Below are 22,397 nucleotides of genomic sequence, written 5' to 3' on the forward strand. Positions count from 1 at the left end.
AGTTCCCCTCATGGTGCAGTGGAAATGAATCTGACTAGGAACCATGAGGTTGTGGGTTCGATCCCTGGCCTCGCTCACTGGGTTCAGGATCCGGCGTTGCCGTGAGCTGTGGTGTATAGGTCACAGAGGCGGCTCAGATCTGTGTTGCTGTGGCTGTGGTGTAGGCCAGCAGCTACAGCTGCAATTTGACCCCTAGCCTGGGAACTTCCATATGCCACAGGTGCGGCCTTAAAAAAGACAGTAATAATAATAATAACAACAATAATATCAGAGTTCCCGTCGTGGGTCAGCAGTAACGAACCAACTAGTATCCACGAGGATGCAGATTCATTCCCTGGCCCCAGGGGGGTTGCTGTGAGGTACGGTGTCAGTTGCCATCGAGGCTCAGATTTGGAGTTGCTGTGGTGTAAGCCGGCAGCTGCAGCTCTGATTCAACTCCAAGCCTCGGAACTTCCATATGCCGTAGGTGCAGCCCTTAACAGAAAAAAAAAGTAACATCAAACCTTAAATGTGTACCAATCTGGGATTATTCTTAGGAGACTGTGTCTGTTGGCAAGTTTGTTGGTTGTTAGGCTATTTTTCTATGAGTTGATTATTCATCTCCTTTTCACATTTTTCCGTTGGGTAATTTCTTAGTAATTTGTTGGAATTCTGTATGTTTCTGGATCTTAATTATCATTTACTAATATCTATTAAAATTAAGACTGGAATTCTCATTGTGGCGCAGCGAAAACGAATCCAACCATATCCATGAGGTTGTGGGTTTGGTCCCTGGCCTTGGTCAGTGGGTCAGGGATCTGGTGTTGCTGTGGCTGTGGTGCAGGCTGGCAGTGATAGCTCCGATTCGACCCCTCGCCCGAGAACTTTCACATGCTGCAGTGGTAGCTCTAAAAAAAAAGAAAAAACAGCAACAACATCAAAAAAAAAATTTAAGACTGTTCACTCTTCTTTGCCTTTAATTTTGCTTTATTATTATAGCTTTATATGCACATAATTATGTTTTGATCTGGATAGAGTGAGTCTTACCTTTTCATCTCTTTTACAAAATTATCTTGGCTTTTCTTGTGGCTTTTCGGTATGAATTTTAGAACCCTAAATCATCTGCTAACATGTTTCATAAACGTTTTGAGGATTTTGAATGGGATTTCATTGAATTAAACATTGCTGGAGTTCCCACTTGGTGCAATGGGATCAGCAGTGTCTCTGTAGCACGAGGATGCGCGTTCGATCCCCGGCCTGGCACAGTGGGTTAAGGATCCAGCATTGTCGTAGCTGCGGCATACATTGCAGCTGTGTCTGGAATCTGATCCCTGGCCTCGGAACTCCATGTGCTGTGGGCAGCCAAAAAAGAAAAAAAAATTGCTTTGCTTTCTGTGGGGGACCGTTCTTCTTGAAATAAGCCTCATGCTGAATAGCGTGGGATGGAAATTGTATCTCTAGTCTAGCTTTCTAGATCTAGATGAGATGTTTAAAAATTGGGGGTTTTTTTTGGTCCTCTTGCCTTTTCTAGGGCCGCTCCTGCGGCATATGGAGGTTCCCAGGCTAGGGGTTGAGTTGGAGCTGCAGCCGCTGGTCTACGCCAGAGCCACAGCAACTCAGGATCCGAGCTGAGTTTGCAGCCCACACCACAGCTCACGGCAACACCGGATCCTTAACCCACTGAGCAGGGCCAGGGATCGAACCGGCAACCTCATGGTTCCTAGTCAGATTCATTAACCACTGCGCCACCACGGGAACTCCCCGACTTTTTTCTTCTTAATTTAAAATTGATTTTCAGAAATTCTATTCTTTTCGTATTTATTTAGGAAAATGACTTTTGGAAGAGTGAGTGACTTGGGGCAGTTCATCCGAGAGTCGGAGCCTGAACCTGACGTCAAGAAATCTAAAGGTCTGTGGGCTTCTACGTGCTCTTTCCAGCCTCTGCTGCCCTTGGTCGTGGCTCTGCCGGATGGGTCACTTAGGATGTAAATTGCTTAATTTGGGGGTGGTGTGTGTTAAAAAAAACAAGATTGAAATTGCTTCTCTGACAGTAACCGCCGTATCTTTGACCTTGTTTTATCGTCACGAGTGGGCCCAAGGGCTTCTGATGGAGGCCCCGCACAGGCGCGCTCTCTAATCGCACATTAGCCAACCTGCTTTCCCGCTGACATGGTGCTTCTGCAGGAGGGGCTGTCCTCACCTCTTTATTCGGAAACAAAATGCACCCAGTCCAGGTTCAACTTGAGGTTTATCTTGAGACCTTTTATGTGTTAAATGTCCTCTAAATGGCTGTAAGTTATGATGAAATATGTGTGGAAAACGTTAATAGGTTGAAATTCAGATCCTTTATTTAATCAGCTAGTAACACTTGGTTAATTCCAAGAGTTAAACACAGTTGACAGGTACATTTTTTTTTTTTAATGTCTTTTTGCCTTTTCTAGGGCCGCTCCCTCGGCAAATGGAGGTTCCCAGGCTAGGGGTCAAATTGGAGCCATAGGCACCGGCCTACGCCACAGCCACAGCAACGCGGGATCCGAGCCGTGTCTGCAACCCACACCACAGCTCATGGCAACACCAGATCCTTAACCTGCTGAGCAAGGCCAGGGATCGAACCATGCAACCTCATGGTTCCTAGTCAGATTCGTTAACCACAGTGCCACGACGGGAACTCCGACAGGTACGTTCTTTGTGACTGATTTCAGCTTCCAAAGGATTGTTTTACAGGAAGATTTTGTTTCAGTGATTTTTATTTTTTTCCATTATAGCTGGTTTACAGTGTTCTGTCAACTTTCACTGTACAGCAAAGTGACCCAGTCACACATACATGTATACATTGTTTTTCTCACATTACCAGGCTCCATCACAAGTGACTAGATAATAGTCAGTGCTACACAGCAGGATCTCATTGCTTATCCACTCCAAAGGCAGTCGTTTACATCTCTTAACCCCAAATTCCCAGTCCATCCCTACCCCTGCCCCTTGGCAGCCACAAGTCTATTTTCCAATTCCATGATTTTCTTTTCTGTGGAAAGGTTCATTTGTGCCGTTTATCAAATTCCAGATGGAAGTGATATCACATGGTATTTGTCTTTCTCTTTCTGACTTCACTCAGAATGAGGATCTCTAGTTCCATCCATGTTGCTGCAAATGGCATTATTTTGTTCTTTTTTATGGCTGAGTAGTATTCCATTGTGTATATATACCACATCTTCCTAATCTAGTCATCTGTTGATGGACATTTGAGTTGTTTCCATGACTTGGCTGTTGTGAATAGAGCTGCAGTGAACATGTGGGTGCATGTGTCTTTTTTAAGGAAAGTTTGTCCGGATATATGCCCAAGAGTGAGACTGCTGGGTCCTATGGGAGTTCCATATATATATTTCTAAGGTACCTCCATACTGTTCTCCATAGTGGTTGTACCAGTTTACATTCCCACCAACAGTGCAGGAGGGTTCCCTTTTCTCCACACCCCCTCCAGCATTTGTCATTTGTGGACTCATTAATGATGGCCATTCTGACTGGTGTGAGGTGGTATCTCATGGTAGTTTTGATTTTCATTTCTCTAGTAATTAGTGGTGTTGAGCATTCTTTCATGTGCCCGTTGCCCATCTGTATATCTTCCTGGAGAAATGTCTTTTCAGGTCTTTTGCCCATTTTTCAACTGGGTTGTTAGCTTTTTTGCTATTGAGCTGTATAAGTTACTTGTATATTTTAGAGACTCAACCCTTGTCAGTTGCATGGTGTGAAACTATCTTCTCCCCATTCCGGAAGTTGTCTCTTTGTTTTTATATGGTTTCCTTTGCTGTGAATGGGAAGATTTTGGAAACTAATGTGGACCCATTCACATAACGTGTAGAAATTTTCCATTGTGGTTGGATTGACAGTGTTGTCTAGAGTAAAAGATACTTTCATAAGAAGTAAACGCTCCATTTTGCTAAGTGTGTTTAAAATCAGGGGCTGTGCCAGTCTCCCTCTTGAGCTTAGGAGAACTGCAGTCCCGTTAGTTTTTCTTGTTTTTTTAATGCATGTCTTATCTGAGTCACACCACCCTGTGTTGATGAATGATCTCCTTTGGGGGTCAGATGTAAATTCAGAGTGGGAGTTCTCCGACAGTCCAGCTGCTTGAGGCTCCTCTGTTCTCACGCAGTGGCTCTGGTTGCTGCTGTGTAGCGTAGGTTTGATCCCTAGCCCAGGAACTTCCACGTACTGCCTGTGTGGCAAAGAAGAGAAAAAAAAAATCAGAAAAAGGGAAAGAGAGAGAGAACCTGAAATACACGTAATAAATTCACAGAGTAAGCAACAAGTGCAACAAATTTAAATTACTGAAATAATTTAAACCAAAAAAGGGCCTGTTAACCTATTTCTCTTTATTAGCTGATCCAAATAGTTGCTTTTTTTCCTGTTTTGGGCGAGGAAGTCTTTGCAGTGGGTTCTGTAAATCAGGATCGCCTCTTGGGCTCAGCCTCATGGCAGCTTAGAAGATGCACATCTGCTGTTAAGAAATGGAACCTGTGGCGTCTCTTCCTGGCCGGAGAGGAGCTCCGGGGAGGGGTCCCTGGTGGCCGCGGGGCAGAGGCGTGCTGGCCAGCCTGGACGGCGGGACCTCCGGGGTCAGGCGAGCTGTTGGTCTTTCCCTGGAGCTGAGAGTTCCTGAAGAGGGGCCGCACCCCCAGAGCGTCGGGGTTGGGTGCTGGCCGTCTTTGTTCTGTGTGATTAAGGTTGATTCAGGAGACGCAGGATGGAGATAAGATATCCAAAACCTTTCACCACGCCGCTCTCTGCTCATTCACTCCATGCAGTCTCTGGGCCGTCTTCAAAGGTTCCTTCATTCTAGAATCCGAGGGCGCGCCCTGCCGGGGCTCGGAAGCCAAGTGCTCTGCAGGACCAGGGCAGCGAGGCTGGGTAAGAGCCCCCCGAGCGAGGGAGGCCCCGCAGGCCCTCGTGGGGAGCGGCCGGCCTTGGGGGCAGAGGGAGCGCGGCGCTGTCAGCGTTTGGAAGGGACCAGGCTGGCGGCTGCAAGAGGGGCCGGCGGGTGGCGTTCGTGGCCCGTCCCCGTGCAGGGCAGGCCCGGCGTGGGCTTGTGCTCCAGCTCTGCCGTCGGGTGCACGGCCGTCGGGTGAGTGCACCTGGAGATCCCGAGCAGACTGTGGCGGATAGATGCTGCAGCTCAGTTCGCCGCCTCAGCGGGGCTGCAGGGGCGGCTCCGTGTGTTCCGTCTGCCTTGTGTTTCTTGTCAACGGGAGGTTGTGCCGGAGGCTGTCGGGATTGGGGTGGGAGGACATCCGTGAGGCTGCTGCGCGTGTGCGCTCTGTATCGGCCCACGCCCATCCCCAAGGCGTCCACTCGGCCCCGCTGGGAGGGTCGAGGAGGCTGACGGAGAGGGGAGCAGAGGCGGGGCCCCGCCGCCCTTGGCCTTTTCTCAGCTCACACGCGCCCTCACCCACCCACCTCTCCCCCTTGGCCGCCTCTCTCCTCTTTGCCGTGAGCTCCGGTGCCCCCCGGCAGTTGCCCCTCGAGGACTGAGCCCCGACGGACTTGGCTCCTTCTTCGCCCGAGGTCCCTGCCCTGGCGGGCCCTCAGCTCTGTCGCCTCCTCCTGCAGGCAGAGGGCTGCTTCTCCTGCAGATGCTCCCTGCAGAGAAGACTCCCGGCCACCGCAAGGTCCCAAAGGCCGCCTCTTTCTGCTCTCCCGCCACGTCTGAGACCGTCCTGCCGGCGCAGGCACACGCTGCGCTGGAGTCGGTTCTCCTCGGGACTCGAAGGGGCCTCCTCTGAGGCCAGGGCGGCTGTCTGTGTTGCCGAGCGCTGCTTTCCCGGCTCCGCAAGGTGCACAGGGCAGTGCTCGGTGACGGTTTGTCCACTGAGTGAGTTAATCTGGAAGAATTTCAGTGGTTACTATCTGGGCAGTAAGTTTATGGGTTGCAGTTATTTTATTTAGGAAGAAAATCATTCTCAGTGCCTCAGACGCTAGGTGTTCTCACCCAGATGACTTCGTTCTGGTGAATCTTCACAGAGCCCTGCTCCCCCCAAATAACGGAGATCTCTTTACATCTGCAGACTCGTTCAAGCCGTAGATGGTGGGTCAGAGGGCAGCGCCTCCCCGCGCAGCAGTCCAGGGTCAGGGAAGCTGTGACTCCCTGGGGACCACAGAGCAGGTTGACAGCAGCCCCGGGGCTTTGGTGTGTCGTCTGCAGTGCGGCTCTGCTTGCTCCACTGGGGCAGCTGAAAAGAATGTATTTGTTGTGAATTTTAAAACTGATGCGGGAGCACAAGGAAAGGGCTGAGTTTGGAGGCGGGTACGTCTCAGAATGTTCTGGAAACATGAGAACTTTGCTTTCAGGGCAAGCAAGGCAATTTTAACGCTACCTTGAACTCATCTAGGAGAAGGCCTAACAGGAAGAAATTGCAAAGTATGTTGTGAGATGTGGTCCCGCAGCGGCAGCCCCTGGGCCCGGTGCCACAGCAGGAGGTGTAAGCAGGCTTGTTCAGGGGAACGCCTTGCTCGTCCCTTCAACAACCCTGCGCTGCTGTCCTTTGAGCGCCAGAGATTTCTAAGCGGAGTTCAATGAGATGCCTTTTCTTTGGCTTTAGGCTGGGAGTGAATTGGAGTTGGGAAGAGACTGCTGTCAGAGGCCAGTCAGGTAGCAGGGTTTACTGGTAATGCAGCTGGAAGGAGAGGGCCAGAGGGCAGGTGGTGGTCGCAGGATTAGAGGGAAGGTAGATGTGTAAGACGCGCAAGGGGGTCCGGGAGACAACGGCTGGGGTGGGGCTTGGTGGCAGCGTCCCCCTGGAGAGCAAGTGAGGCAGGCAGCTGGGCAGGTTGCCGTGGGTCCTCGAGCTGGGAAGAGCGCTGGCCTCTAAGAGAGGGGTAGATCGCTCACTGAGATGCGGGCTGTAAGAAGAAGAGCTGGGAGAGGAACGGAGTTAAGTTTGAGGGTCTTAGGACAGTGTACCTGTGGGATTGACACCCAAGGTCAAGGGTTGGACTCATTTGCCTTTCGAAGGATGTTAAAGCCACCGGAGGGGCTGAGCCGCCCCAGAGGGAAAGGGCCGGAGGGGTCCTGGGAGAGCTCCTTGTTGGAGGCGGAGGGAAGGCGCAGGCGGCGGCGGCGGCCCGAGGAGGACAGGGGAGCGCTGCCGAGAGGGAGGCGGTCCCCAGGGGGACGCTGCCGGTGAGCCCGAAGAGAGAGCAGTGCCCTGGGGAGCGCAGCAGCCGTTTGGGACTTGGGGCCTGTGACGTCAGGGCCGTGCTGACTCCGCCTGACCATGGAGTGTAACCACCAAGATTCACACTTCTAGCTCATCATGAAAGTCATTAAAGGGACCCAGGTTTTGTGTTTCTCGTGGAGGCTGGAGTTCTGTGGCACGCTGGAACGGGCAGCGCTTCCCCAGTCACTGGGCTAATCGGGGCCTCGCCGGAGAAATCATCTGCCAACCACTTGGTTTAAGGCAGAGTTAGGACGTGAGGCTGTGTGGATTTAGTGAGAGGATAGATAAGCTGTGTACCTGATCCGGGGAAACAGAGGCGGGTCTCCGTCCTTGCTGGCTCCCCGGCGTCTCGAGTGCAGGCGCCGATCAGCTGGTGCGCCTCCGGGAATCCCGAGTGTGTGGTGACCGTTGGCCCAGACCGGAGGTGGCAGCGCCAGGCAGCCTGCTCTGCGTCGGAAGCCCTGGGGCGTAGGAGCCTCTGCAAGGCTTCGGTGTGTGGAAAAGAGGGTGGTATTTACTCTCCTGAGGCACTGCTGGGTTCCTACCCCAGGACCAAGTCCCGATCGTGCTGCACCTCTGACGCCGGATGGTCCTTTGTTTCAGCGAGGAGGGAGAGGGCCGGACAGCCTTCAGTTTGCAGACCAGGTTGATGAACCCGACTGGTAGCCGTGAGGACATAGGTGCGGTTCCTGGCCTCGCTCCGCGGGTTAAGGGCCCAGCGTTGCCGTGAGCTGCGGTGTAGGTCGCAGACCCGGCTTGGGTCTGGCGTGGCTGTGGCTGTGGCGGAGGCCGGCGGCTGTAGCTCTGCCTTGACCCCCAGCCTGGGGACCTCCATGTGCTGCAAGTGAGGCCCTAAAAAGACAAAAAAGAAAGTTTTCAAACCATGATATTTGCAAGGTCAGCCCTCTCTCATGGAGACGGGATAGTCCGTTTTTATTAATGGGGACATTCCTTAACTTGGGGGTGAGGGAGGCAAAAAAATCTGTCTGGGAAGTAGCTTTTAAACAAGAGTGTGCTGTTAATTGTAAAATCCTGCATGAGGCCCACATTCAACTCTGGTTTTGTTTACTAGGGTCCATGTTCTCACAAGCGATGAAGAAATGGGTGCAAGGAAACAGTGACGAGGTGAGTTGGACCCTCAGTGTGGAGAGATTCCGCTTCTCAAGGGGGCTTTGAGTGCGGGCTCAGGGTCTCCTCCTCGAGTCCCTTGCCGGCTGGGCGGTCCCTCAGGCCTGGGCCCCTGCTGGCGCCTGACCGCTGCCCCAGAGACTCTGGCCACGGAGAAAGAGCCGTGCGGTCACGCGCCCCCTGCTGGGCGTCGAAGCGGAAGCTCGCTCGTTTCCCTCCTCGCTGTCAGTTCTCCTTTCGGAAGGAGGGGCTTGCGATTTTGAACAGCTCCCGAGCAGCGCCTTGGAAGATGCGAGTGGAGGGGCAAATGCTGCGCTCCGGCCGCCTGACCTGCAGCTGGTGGGGGTGCTGGGTGGCCGGCGGCTGGCCCGGGGAGGCAGGGAAGAGCCCCGCTGCTGTCTGTTGCCTCTTCTGGGGAACACCCATTGTCAGCAGTTCGAATGACCGTTTTAGGCCCAAGAGGAGCTGGCCTGGAAGATTGCGAAAATGATCGTCAGTGACGTCATGCAGCAGGCGCAGTGTGCTCAGCCAGGGGAGACGGCTGCCAAGGTGAGGGGCGCTTTTCCCGCGCGCGCGGCCCGTGCAGACCTGAGGGAGTTGGCTTCCACACGTAGGACTCACGAGAGGGATGGGACGGCTGCAGGCCTTGCCCTCGCGTTAGGCACAGCTGCCACCACGTATTGGCAGCAGGCGGGAGAGGGCTGAGTGTGGCCTTGAAAGCATGGCAGCAGTGAGATGATCCCCGGTTCGCTTGCCAGGGGCAGGCTCCAAAGGGCAGGGAGAGGAAGCCCCAGCAAGCTCACAGTCCTGCTCAGAGGAGGGGTCAGAAGCTGAAGTCAGGCGACTCCACGGTGACTGGAAGTCACAGGACGGGATACCAGAAATGAAACACCTGCACAGAAAGGGAGGACCAGATGTACTTAGAGAGGTCTTTTCAAATCCTTGGCCAGATACTGATCTGCACACATGGTGGGTGAAAATGCCCATCGCCAGGGAAAGAAGTACCAGAAATTCCTAAGCTGAACAGTTCCCGGAACCGGGGGCTGGGAGTCACGGTCCTGCTGGCCAGTGTGGACAGATTTTCTGATGCACGGGGCGTTGGGTAGTATCTTCCGGAACGTTGCGCCTCAGTACTGAAGGTAAGTTAGCCCTAAAGCAAAAGCAGTTTTGTTTTTGCTTTTTAGGGCCGCACGCCTGGCACATGGAGGTTCCCAGGCTAGGGGTCCAGTCGGAGCTGCAGCTGCCAGCCTACACCACAGCCACGGCAACGCCAGATCTGAGCCTCCTCTGCGACGTACACCACAGCTCCCGGCAACGCCAGATCCTGAGGCCAGGGATCGAACCCGCAACCTCATGGCTCCTAGTCGGATTCTTTTCCACTGCGCCACGACGGGAACTCCTTAAAAGCAATTTTTGAAGGAGTCAAACAGCTCTAAGTGACAACTGCATGCCAGAACGAAAACCAACTGTCTTTAACAGAACACAACAAAATTTGGCATTCAGCAGTGTAAAAATACAATGTCTGACATTCAGTCAAAAATTATCAGGCATGCAAGGAAGCAGAAAAACTTCACCCATAACCAGGAAGAAACACAATCTATAGAAACAAAGCCCTAAAAATACTGAATGCGGAAGAACCCAGGGAAGTTAGGGGAAAGGGAAGAAAGAATCATGGGGACAAATAGAAGCAAGGCAGTAGATTTAAACCAAAGCGTATTAGTAGTTACATTAAATATAAATGGTCTAAATCGTCTAGGTGGAACCCAGCTGGTGTCAGATTGGGTAATAAGGCAGACCCCAATTATGTGCTGCCTGTGAGAAGCCCACTTTAAATATGAAGGCATAGATTAAAAGTAAAAGAACAGAAAAGTTATAGCATGCAAACACTATCAAAAGTAAGCTAGAATAGAGTTCCTGTCGTGGCGCAGTGGAAACGAGTATGACTAGGAACCGTGAGGTTATGGGTTTGATCCCTGGCCTCGCTCAGTGGGTTAAGGATCTGGCCCTGCCGTGACCTGTGGATCTGGTGTTGCTGTGCCTGTGGCCAGCAGCTGTAGCTTCGATTGGACCCCTAGCCTGAGAACCTCCATGTGCTGCAAGGCGCAGCCCTAAAAAAACAAAAGACACACAAAAAAATTAAAAAATTGGAGTTTCCAGGAGTTCCCGTCGTGGCGCAGTGGTTAACAAATCCAACTAGGAATCATGAGGTTGTGAGTTCCATCCCTGGCCTCGCTCGGTGGGTTAAGGATCCGGCGTTGCCGTGAGCTGTGGTGTAGGTCACAGACGCGGCTCGGATCCCGCATTGCTGTGGCTCTGGTGTAGGCCGGTGGCTGCACCTCCAATTCGACCCCTAGCCTGGTAACCTCCATATGCCGCGGGAGCGGCCCAAGAAATAGCAACAACAACAACAACAACAAAAAGACAAAAAAAAAATTGGAGTTTCCGTCGTCACTCAGTGGTTAATGAACCCAACTAGCATCCATGAGGATGAGGTTCAATCCCTGGCCTTGCTCAGTGGGTTAAGGATCCAGCATTGCCGTGAGTGGTGGTGTAGGTCACAGACGTGGCTCAGATCCTGCATGGCTGTGGCTGTGGCCTAGGCTGGAGGCTGCAGCTCTGATTCGACCCCTAGCCTGGGAACCTCCATGTGTTGCTGGTGCAGCCCTAAAAGACAAAAAGACAAAAAAAAAAAAAGCTAGAAGGGCTGTATTACTACAAGTAAGTATAAATTTCCAAACAAGAAACATCACCAGGCACAAAGAAAAACATTTCAGATGTTAAAAAGCTTAGTTCATCAAAAAGTCCCCAAAAGGAGTTCCCACTGTGCTGCAGCAGGATCAGCGGTGTCTCTGGAGCACTGGGAGGCAGGTTCGATCCCTGGCCTGGCACAGTGGGTTAAGGATCCAGCATTGCCACAGCTTGGAGTGGCTGAAAAAACAAACAAAAACACAGGATGATAGCACAGGAACTTTAATGAATGTTTTGTAATAACCTGTAAGGGAGAAGACTCTGAAAAAGAAAATATATATATATGACTGGATCACTGTGCTGTATATACATATCTATGTGAAACCAACACGGTTATAAATCCACATTTCAATTTTTGTTAATGTTGTGTATAGGTTCTGTGCAGATACTTTGCCATTTTATGTAAGGGACCTGAGTGTCCCCAGACCCTGGCGTCTGCAGGGGTCCTTGAAGCACCGGGTCCCCCGCTTTACTGAGGACAACGCTGTTGGTGGGATACTGCCAACACGGTGCTTCAAGGCAGACGGAAAGCGTTAAATGTTTGTATTAGACAAGAGGAAAAGTCACAGTCTTCCGTCTTAAAAAAAACTAGAAAATGAGTAAATTAAGCCCAGAGAAAGCAGCAAGAAGGACATACTACGGAGAAGAGTGACTGTCGCATTTTTTGGATCTGCTGCGTCCTGAGCACTCACCAGTTGCCTCCCTTCTGTTGTTGCCCCCCTTCCCTCCTCCCGCCCGTGCAGCGTGAGTCTTGTTTTAGTGCTGCTCTAGGAAGTCGTGGCCTGCGTGGGTGAGACCGGTCTGCAGTCTTTGCCGGGAGGCCAGCAGCAGTCCTTCGGAAGCTGTCCCTGCTCCAGCCTCGTGCTGTAACTTCATGCTGCAGCCTGAAGCTGGCGCTCCACCAGCTGGTTCTGGCCTTGCCCACGAGAGCCACGCGAGGAGCCAGCAGACTGGAGGCAGCCCCTCGCTCCCCCGAGTCTTGTCTTCGGGCAGTGACTCCCAGTTCCTGCCCCAGTCGTACTTTATCTGAGTTGCGCTGATGCACAGACCGGCGTAAGGTGATGGGAGAGCACCTGCTCAGGCCCCGGGCCGGCGTCGACCGCCGCCTCTGGCCTCCGCGGTGGCGGGGGTTGGGGCCCGAGGCGGCTGTGCTCCGATGGCGTCCGTGTGACCTGCCAGAGCTGGGAGGGGTGGGTTCGGATGTGGGTCCAGCGCCACCCCTTCCTTGCCAGCGTTGCAGCCTCCTTTTTCCTCTGAGAGCCGTCATCACCGTGCTTGGTTTCCTTTTGAGCTTGTTGCTGAGTGGACTCACACCAAGGCTCTGTTCACTTGTACAGACGCCATCCTCTTCTCCGTGTGAGGCTGATGTTTTGGCCTGTGTTCATCCTCAAATTGCGAAGAGCGAGATAAAGGTGCATGAGGCGGTTGGGGGCGGTGGCGGCATGTTGGCGTGTTGACGAGCGGGTGTTTGACCGTGTGGACGTGCTTTTAGCGGTCACCTTGGAGAGCGGATGTTTAAAATCACACATTGGAGGGTGTGCGCAAGTTGTCTGACCATGTGCTTTCATTTCCAGGATGTGTGGGTCGGTTTTGCTCTCTTTTGCTTGTGCCTCTGCTGGGCCTTCTCCTGGGCCGGCAGCATGGTGGTCCTGCCTGCCCTGTGGGGTCAGCAGGGTGCTGGTGTGGAGAAGCACTAGCCTGGCAGGCCTGGCTTCGTCCGTTTTTAATCAGTATCTGTGACCTCTTGCAAGTCACTTTTCTCTGGTCCCTTCATTTCCTCAGCATAGACCAGAGAAATTGGACAAGAGAATCTCATGAAATCCCCTTTATTTTTTTTCTCTTCCCCCCCCCTTTTTTTTTTTCTTTTTAGGGCCACACCTGTGGCATATGGAAGTTCCCAGGCCAGGGGTCCCAGCTGCAGCAGCGCTGGATCCTTAACCCACTGAGTGAGACCAGGGATCAAACCCACATCCTCATGGATACTAGTTGGGTTCTTAGCCCGCTGAGCCACGAGGGGAATTCCAGTCCCCTCTAATTCTGGTTCCGTGATGGTGTGAAGGTGGGGCGTCCTACATCCACAAAGGAATCCCCAGCGCCTCTTTATTTTATTTTTTGCTTTTTTTTTAGGCCCACTCCCAAGGCATATGGAGATTCCCAGGATAAGGGTCTAATCAGAGCTACAGTTGCAGGCCTACGCCAGAGCCACAGCAACGCCAGATCCTAGCCACGTCTGCAACCTACCCCACAGCTCACGGCAACGCCGGATCGTTAACCCACTGAGCGAGGCCAGGGATCGAACCCGCAACCTCATGGTTCCTAGCCGGAGTCGTCAACCACTGCACCACGATGGGAGCTCCCAGCCCCTCTTTGGCCCCTGCTGACGCCTCCCCGCTTTGATCCCCTGCCCTCCGTTCGTCTGTAGAACTGCGTGGGCGTTTAGGGTGGACGAGCTCTCGGCATTACGAGTTACTCTGTGAGCGTGTGTCCCATCTCACAAACGCCAAGGCCCGTGTCCTCCCTGCGCCAGGAGGCTCCGTGTCAGGGCTCTGTCCGCCTCGAGGTCGTTGCCTTGTGAGGACTGGCTCCTGTCTCGGAGAGAGCACCCCAGGGAACGTGCTGCGGCGGCTCTGCCTCCCCCACGCGTGTGCTTTGGAGCGCGTTCCTGCAAACAGCTGCCTGTCAGAAAGTAGGGGTTTCGTTCTCACGTCTGCGCCCGAACCGCAGAGACAGACCCGCCTGGGCCCTGACCGTGCCGTGGCCCCTCCGGGCAGGCCGCCGCGGCTGGCGAGGACCCAGGGCCCCCGGCCCCGGAGCGTGGTGGCTGCCGGCCGCCCTGCGGGGCAGCAGGTGCGCTCTGGGTTGGCGCCCTGCCTCCCTCGTCTGTAACGGAACCTGTCCCTGGGCACAGAGCTGGATTTACCTTTGCCTTTCCTTTGTCTTTTCAGCTGTGACTCAAGACTTGAGATAAAGGAAGTCTGCTTTTGGAAAGTGAGAGAACTTTTTTCCTTTGGTTGGGTTCGTCTGCACAGCCGACGCGAACAGGGCCCTGTACTCTCCTTCCCACTGATGAGTCACCGCTGTTCCCAGGAAAGACTGGCGGACAGTCCCGGACGCCCACCGTCCACGGGGCGCTCTGTGGGCGCGTCTGCTGCATTCGGTGGCCCCAGTGAGCGGCATGGAGGCACAGTGGTGTTTACACGGCCAGAGGGGTCGTCCTCACTGTCCGTGGGCGCGCTTTGCGCGTCCGCTGGATAGACAGGGACACGCGGTGGGAGGCGGGAGCGCAGAGCCGGTAGCGGTGCCCACCCGGTACCAGCGACCCACCCCCAGCAGCCTCACCGGGCGGGTGCCCGAGGGGCCTCGCTGTCTCCTAACCAGACAGGTGAGCCAGCCCCTCCGAGAGCCACGTGGGGCGGCACGCCAGGTGGTTTTGCCTCCGAGGAACCGGCGACGGCTCCTGGCCTGTCTTCCTGCACGGCGGCGCTCCCTTGGAAGGAAGCTGACGGGTCACGGTCACAGGTCCATCTTGGTGGCATTGTCCTTCCCTCTGGTGACAGTGCACGGTTTTCATTTCCTTCGCCCCTGAGCGGCAGTGTCCCTGAACCAGCTCTGCCCCGCTGCCAACAGGGCGAAGCTCCTGTCCTCTGCGTGTCAGGACGTGCCCCTCCGGGGTCCTGTGCTCCAGCTCCTTCACTGTCCTCCAGAGCACACACGGCCAGGAGGTGACGGCGGCCAGCACTCCAGTTTCCCCTGTGGTTCCTTGAACACAGTGTTTATGCCCAGGTTGTACACGTTTTGGAAGGCGGGCCCCCCGCCCTCGGCTCTGACTGCCCTCCCCCTTGCTGTGCGCTGGGGGGCGTGCGGTTTGTGGCCTTTCCCCTCCGGCCTTGGGGCAGCGAGGCCCCGCTGCACCTCCGCCCACGTCAGCAGGGCCGCCCCGTCGGCCAGCACACTCCTCCGGCGGGCGTGCCAGCCTGGCCTCGCCTCACGGACTGTCCGGGAAAGGCCGTTCCCTTCGGTGTTACCGCTTCTGCTCAGACTTTGCAAAAAACATACCTATAAATATATAATTATCAGTCACCCCTGTCCTTGAGAAAGTCTTGAATGAATAGAGAATTTATCCCACTGCAACATTTGATTGTACGGAGGCGCACTGTTTCATCAACGGAAGAAGCAGAAAGGCTGTGTGTAAGTTTTGGGTACCGTGTACCACCTCTGTTATTCTTCTAAAGCCAAGTATTCATGTACTTAAACCACATTCTATTTAATTGTGTTTGATTTTAAAATATATATATATATATGAATTATATTTAAAATCGTGTCACCTTTCTGCGTTCAGGGCCTGCGTGGCTCTCCTACTGAAACGCGTCCATCTTCCATCTGTTTCCATTCGCTTTACAAAAACCCAGAACGTGAGCCGCTCCTGGCCTCAGGCTCGTGTTTGGAGCGAATGGCATAGACCTGAGCTGCCATAATTAACTCATTTTGTTCTTTTGCACAAAATGTCTCCACTCCACTTTGCTTCAGTCTTTCGACAACAGAGAAGCAATATAAAAGTCACAGAATAAACTGGTTTTGGGTGACTCCTGCTGCCTCTGCGTGCTTTGGGGTGACTTCCGCACGACGAGGCTGGGTGAACGGGCGCTTGCAGTGCAGACCCGGTCTGGCCACGTCTTCCTACTGTTCTGTGCTCCTGAGCTAGAGACGCCAGTGCTCGAAAAGCCAGGGGCAGCGCGTTCAGACTCTGTTACCTTTCCTGCCCCCGCCGTGGGACACGAGCCGTGTCTGGCCTGAACTAGCAGCCAGACTCCCCACCTGCTCTGACGTGGATCCCTGCCCTTACGTGCAGGTGGGGCTGGATTCACCTGACATCCAGCACCAGGCTCTGGGCAGGGGCCCCTGCGGCCCACGGCTCGAGGTCCCCCTCGTCTCTGTGGCATTGCCGGTTTGATCCCCCGCCCCGCGCAGTGGGTTCGTGTGGCTGCAGCCACAGCTGCAGCCCAGGTTCGATCCCTGGCCGGGGAACTTGCAGATGCTGTGGGTGCAGCGGATACCATGGGAAGATGACAAAGGCGGATTCCCTGGCGGGAGTCAGTTCCACATCCAGCTGGACCGAGGGGCTGCCGTCGCGCAGACTGAGAGAGGTTATCGAGAGAGACGGGTGCCTTTGCGACGTCGGCTCTTCATCGCGGCCGCAAGGACAGGTGTCAGCCAAGCCCCGGGCAGAGCAGCGAAACGGGAGCAGCTTTCGGTAACCTTTCCCACTTGGGGTGCAGTCCGCAGCGGAGCTTCGTGAAGTGTTAGGCGTTCACGTCTCTGGAGCTGTGGCTAGTTCAGTAAGAATTTGGAGGGGACGGTCTCCTCGGAATAGCAGAGCACAGAGTCTTGGTTGTCTGGGTCAGGTCCTGAGAGCTAAGGGCTTCCTGGGGTGGTTGGACACGGCTCTGATGACACGGGCGGGGCCTGTTTGTGCACAGTGGCCTTTTTCCCCTCCCTCCCTCCCTCCCTCCCACATCAGTTGATCAGACCAGGGTTAATCTAATTCAGACAGGCCCAAGACAATTATTTTTCTACTTGTATGTTTTGGCCGTACCCATACGTCCACGGCGTGTGGAAGTTCCCAGCCCCAGGATCAAACCCGTGCCACAGCGCAGCCCAAGCTGCTACCATGGCAACGCCAGATCCTTCACCTGCTGATCCCCCAAGGAACTACCAAGAAAACTTTTTTCCCTCTTTATTAAGGCTGCACCTGCGGCATATGGACGTTCCCAGGCTAGTGGTCACATTGGAGCTACAGCCGCCGGCCTACACCACAGCTCACGGCAACACTAGATCCTTAACCTACTGAGCAGGGCCAGGGATCCAACCCGCAGCCTCATGGATACTAGTGGAGTTTATTACTGCTGAGCCACGACAGGAGCTCCCCCAGAACACTCTCTATCCTGAGAATCGGCAGGAGGCGGGAGAAAGCCCTGGTGCGTCTGAGCTCGTAGCACACATGGGACACTGCAGGACCCTGAGCCCACACCTCGCTCACGGGCAGAGCTGACGTGGTGGGAATACGGACGTGGGGGCAGGTGGGTGCGAGAGCAGCCGCCTTGCAGCCTGCAGGCCGTCGCACGTCTCTAGATCCAGTCCTGCATCCTTGCTGTGGACTCTCAATCCCTCGGGTGTCCTTAGAATGCATTTCGGTTTTTTAAAAATCAGTCCGACATGAGTTTTTATCCTGTGCCACTGAAAGGACCTTGACGAAAGCCCTACCAGGTTGCTCGAATCGCCAACGCGCATGCGGGCTCCGCGTGCTCGCAGCATAGCACCGAATCCTGCAGTTTTTCTCTGCGCAGCTTCCTTGCTCATGCCGTGCACTCTCTCAGTGGAGTCCTACACTAAGGGAGCTAAAAGGCCCTCTGCGGTTTTTGCAGGGAGGCATCACTCGGGCCCGGGGAAAGGGCGCGTCTTTGGGAGGTCACTTTCTGGACCAGGGCCTCAGCCCGCTCCCCAGCATCCCTCCGAAAGGCCAAGGCCGTCCCTGCTTTCAGCACACGTGACAAAACTCAGGTGGAGAGAGTATTTCTTTTCTTTGGCCATCGTGTGCAGTGGTGACTGTGAGATCTCCGTTCCCAAACCAGTGGTCAGACCCAGGCCACGGTGGTGAAAGCACCGAGTCCCAGCCACTAGACCACCGGGGAGCTCCCTAGAGGGCATTCCTATTAAGGAGTGAGTAAACGCTTCAATTCAATTCAATCCCGCAGTGATTATCACAGGATTTGAAAGTGCTGCCCGTTTCTATGGACTAGGCAGGGGTCTGGCCTCGGGCTGGCACCTTAAGCAGCAGGAAATTCCAACCCTTGGAGGTGACAGCTTGGGAGACCCACAGAGATATCTGTGCTGCGGGGGCCTCTGCAGGGGCAGCATTGAGAAGGGCGTGGAGTGGGGAGTGTGGTCCCCACAGAGTGGGGGCTGGAGGGAATGGCCAGCGAGGCGTTGGGGGACCCGTCTCAGCAAAGGCCCAGAGGGAAGTCCTCCTACACCTGCTGCTCTAACATCCGCCCACCGCGGCGACTCCTGCCAAGGGGTGCTCCCGTCTGCTCCCCGCACTCAGCTGGCTCCGGCCGGCGCCCCTCCTGGGCACGACGGACAGCTGCGGGACTGCCCCTTAGGTTCTCCCTCCAAAAGCCCTGGTGGTCCCGGGCCTGGGCAGCTGGGCCCCGTCTGCGGCTGGCGGCCTCAGTTCAGCCGGAGGGAGCTGAGGTTTGCGCAGGAGCCGAGGGGACTGTGATGCTGGCGACCCTTGGCCACCCGCATCCCTGTCTTGGCTGTGCCTTGGGGCTCCCCGGCGTGATGCCGAGCCAGCCTCTGCCTGCCCCCTGGGGAGAACCCACCTGCCGTGCACCTCGTGGAGAGGCTGCAGCTGGACTTCCGGGCCAGGCATAGCTCCTCATGGGCCTGGCCAGCTCCTCTCTGGGACAGTTTTTGTTCCTTCTAAGGACAAGCGACTGGGTCGGCAGCTGCGCAAAAAAAGGTCAGTGCCCACGAGGTGCTTGTGCAGGACACACTGTTCTGCCGAGGAGGCGGAAGCCAGCAATGCTTCTAAACCGGCTGCTGGTATTTTCGACTCAAGAAAGAAAGCCTTTTGACGAGCTCCTGTTGTGGCTCAGCAGGTTAAGAACCCAACTAGTGTCCATGAGGAGGCAGGTTCGATCCCTGGCCTCGCTTAGTGGTTTAAAGGATGCTGCGTTGCCATGAGCTGTGGGGTAGGTTGTCAGCTGCCGCTCTGATGCGACCCCCTAGCCTGGGAACGTCCATATGGCGCAGGTGCGGCCCTAAAAGGAAAGCAAGCAAGGCTTTTGCTTGAGCATAGACTCCAAAGTTCTGGCAGGAGTCACCAGGCTTTGGTGACCTCTGGCCCCCACCCTTCTGTGAGCTCTGCCTTCCCCCTTGCACCCGCCCCCAGCTCCAGCTCTGGAGCACCTGCACCACCACCCCCTCTACCTCTGGAGCATCTGCACCTGGATGCCCGGGCCTCCCAAGCTGGTCTCTGACTAGGGTGGGCCCACACCTTGCGAACTAGAAACAAGACTAGTGTGAAGTTGTCACATGCATGTGCTATCAAAACCCCAGCCTCAGGAGTTCCCGTCATGGTGCAGTGGTTCACGAATCCGACTGGGAACCATGAGGTTGTGGGTTCGGTCCCTGGCCTCACTCAGTGGGTTAGGGATCTGGCGTTGCTGTGAGCTGTGGTGTAGGTTGCAGACGCGGCTCGGATCCCGCGTTGCTGTGGCTCTGGCGTAGGCCGGCGGCTACAGCTCCGATTCGACCCCTAGCCTGGGAACCTCCATATGCTGCGGGAGCGGCCCAAGAAATAGCAAAAAGACACACACACACACACACACACACACACACACACACACACACACACACCCCAGGTTCGGAAGGCCTAGCTCACTATTGATCTTCCCAGGAGACGGGCGGCGCCTGAGTCCTCCCTTGGCGACAGCGGTGGTGACCAGCGCCTTCGGGCTTGCTGTGTGCCAGGCACTGTCTCCTCCGAGCCGTGTGGCAGCCGTGTAAGTGTGTGCTTTGCCCTTGTTACATGCGAGGAGACGAAGGCTTCGGAGGTAAAGGAGTTCCCCAGGGCCTTACAGAACCGGGTCCAGGCGGCCACTGAACACTTCCCATCCGTTACCTGACAGCGGTGGTTCTTAAACTCCCACGAGCCTCGGGACCCCCTGGAGAACGCCTTAAAATGGGCCGCTGGGCCTACACCGCCCCCGCCCCCCCCCCACACCCCCTCACCAGAGTTTCCGAGTGAGCAGACCCGGGGTGGGGCCTGTGGGCCTGCGCTTCAGCGAATTCCCAGATGCCGCTCTTGAAAGGCCACCCTTTTGAGAATCACGGCCCTAAAACCTTTCCTGTAAATTGGGAAATGAATGTTTTCGTTCCCTTTTCTGGACTTGCCCGTGCTGCACAGACATGTAACTTGAGACCTGCTGCTCACCCACCCAAACAAGCACGCAAATCCTTTATCGGTGTTCGGATGTTTGTCGAAGCCGAGAGCACCCAGACGCCCGCTCACTGTCTCCGCGCCTGGGCACGTCTGAGACCATGGAGGCTTCGAAGAGGCCACACCGGCACCTTTGTTGGGGACGGTGCACCTGACATTCCTGCAGGGCTGAGAGCGGGCGGCTGGGGTCACACCTAAGGTCCCCGTAGAACCTTTCTGTGGAAGTTCCCGGGCCAGGGATCGAATCCCAGCCGAGCCGCACCCTTTGCCCGATCCTTACCCCACCGTGCTGGGCCAGGGATGGAACCTGCAGCTCTGTCGTGACCTGAGCCTCTGCAGTTGTTTCCTTGACGCACTGTGCCACAGCGGGAACTCCTGGAACCTTTTTTTCTTAAAAAAAATTTTTATTGGCTGTTCCTGCAGCACGTGGAAGTTCCCGGGCCAGGGGTCGAACCCATACCACAACAGTGACTCACGTCACAGCAGTGGCAACGCCAGATCCTTAACCTGCTGAGCCATTTCCTTCCAGTGTGTCCGCTAGGTCCTGGATGCCAGCGGCCCCTGAGGCCCTGACCACGCCTGTCCTGGCTCGTCTCCCTGGCCGCCTGCTCTTCAGTTTCCTCCCATTGACACTTGGTTCTCCCCTTCACCCTTCTCTCCGAGTCTCCCTCCAGCACACACTTCCTGGGGGCCCGCTGTCCTGCCCCCAGAACCCCCCCACACACACACCGCTGCCCAAGTCTAGAAGGAGGTGGTGCCGTTGCGGGCGGTCTAGGCAGACCCGTGGTTCAGACTCAGGATCGTCTCGTCCCATCCCCAGCGCATGCCCCCTCTGCGTGCCCTTTCCTCCAGATACCATTTCTTCAAGGTCCTGACACGTGCCAGCCGCGCCCTCGCCTGCCTGCCCCCCCCCCATTTCCTCGCTCCACACGCTTCTTTTCCACCTGGGGGCTCTGGACTCACAGCCTGTTATCAAACTGAGGTCCACAGGCTCTGGGTTGGACCTCGTGAGTTGCAGGCCCAGCAAGGAGACCGGGCAGCTCGTGCTCACAGAGGGCTCCCAGGGGAGGGTCTGTAAAGGCCACCCTCGGGCTGAGGGTCGCAGGGGCCCGACCCGCCTGGGCCCCGCTCGCTGACTGGCTGGAGGGAGCAGTGTGGTGTTTGCAGACGCCGTCATCGCCCTGGGGTCCCAGCCCGTCTGGGGTCTGCGTGCTGGAGGTCAGCCTGCAGTTCCTGCGCCCCCCCTGGTGGGCGTCTCAGTGCCCGCAGGACAGCTCGCGGCCGGGCTCGGGTCCGATCTGCAGCCCGCAGCGGGGAACGAGAGGTCCTGCCTCCTTCTTTGGGCCAAACTTGTGTTCTTCGGCCTCGCTTTTTCCCCTTTGTTTCTGCATCTTCTCACTCCTGTGATTAAATTTCTTCTTTGGAGGTCAGGCCAGGCCGAGGAGGCCAAAGGTTTTCTGCAGACGCGAGGCGGGGACACAGAGGGGCTGTTCCCGGGAAGCCCCCAGGGCCTGGCTCTTTCTTTGGAGCTTTGATCACCCCTCACTCCCACCCCAGCCGATTGCACCGCCGCGATGACCCCCCGGCCCTGTGGTCTTTGGCCTCTTCTGTCCCCAGGACCGTCTTACTCTCAGTCGCACCCACAGCCAGACTGCCGGCTCCCGCCACAGCTCTCGCCTCAGCCCAGAGCAGCCGCAGGCGCCGCACGCTGTGCAGGGTTGGAGAGTCCTCCTTGGGCCCTGCATTGGAAGCGGGGTGGCAGGAACCTGAAGACCCACCCCAGGGGTTTCGCCCTAACTGTCAGGACAGGTGCGTTCCATAGACCAGCTTTCAAAGAGCAATGTCAAAAGCATTGAGCGAGCGGCTCTGTTGTAGGGGCTTCAAACCCTCACCTCCCCTGCCAGGTGGGGCTGGAGAAGGACTGTCCCGACGTGGGACTCGGGTCAGGCTTCTCTGGGTCAGGCAAGTGTCTGGTGCTGCAGCTCCAACAGTTTAGACACAGGGGGGGGAAACGCTCCCAGAACCCATGGCTCTATCTTGATGAAGATTCTGACCGAGTTCCCACTGTGGCTCAGCAGGTTAAGGACCCAATGGTGTCTCTCGCTCAGTGGCTTAAGGCTTTGGTGTTGCCGTGGCTGTGAAGAAAGCTGGCAGCTACAGCTCTGATTGCACCCCGGCCTGGGAATTTCCATAGGCCATGGGGGTGGCCAAAAAAAGAAAGGGAGGGAAAAGAAAAACTCGCATGTCCAAGGTACGTGTAGAGAGAGTGGGAATGACATTGTGACTTGAAATGTGAGACTGGGAGGGAAAAGCAATATTTTGTATTCGCG

At 55.5% G+C, this 22,397-nt stretch overlaps 1 protein-coding gene across 8 annotated transcripts in view; it reads left to right on the top strand.

The window, feature by feature from the left end:
* The window catches only part of AKAP10 (A-kinase anchoring protein 10), a 59,666-nt gene extending 44,294 nt beyond the window's left edge, over nt 1–15,372 (top strand). For 6 of the 8 annotated variants that reach the window (XM_047759299.1, XM_047759304.1, XM_047759302.1 and 3 more), the window contains 4 exons: nt 1,806–1,888; nt 8,260–8,312; nt 8,769–8,864; nt 9,074–9,259. In XM_047759299.1, coding sequence (XP_047615255.1) covers nt 1,806–1,888; nt 8,260–8,312; nt 8,769–8,864; nt 9,074–9,202 — 361 coding nt within the window. In that variant the 3' untranslated portion in view covers nt 9,203–9,259. The other 2 variants (XR_007132023.1, XM_047759303.1) reach the window with 2 other exon arrangements.
* Nucleotides 15,373–22,397: the final 7,025 nt, after the last annotated feature.

The sequence above is a fragment of the Phacochoerus africanus genome, chromosome 14 (assembly GCF_016906955.1).
Source record: "Phacochoerus africanus isolate WHEZ1 chromosome 14, ROS_Pafr_v1, whole genome shotgun sequence".
NCBI classification, from domain to species: domain Eukaryota; kingdom Metazoa; phylum Chordata; class Mammalia; order Artiodactyla; family Suidae; genus Phacochoerus; species Phacochoerus africanus.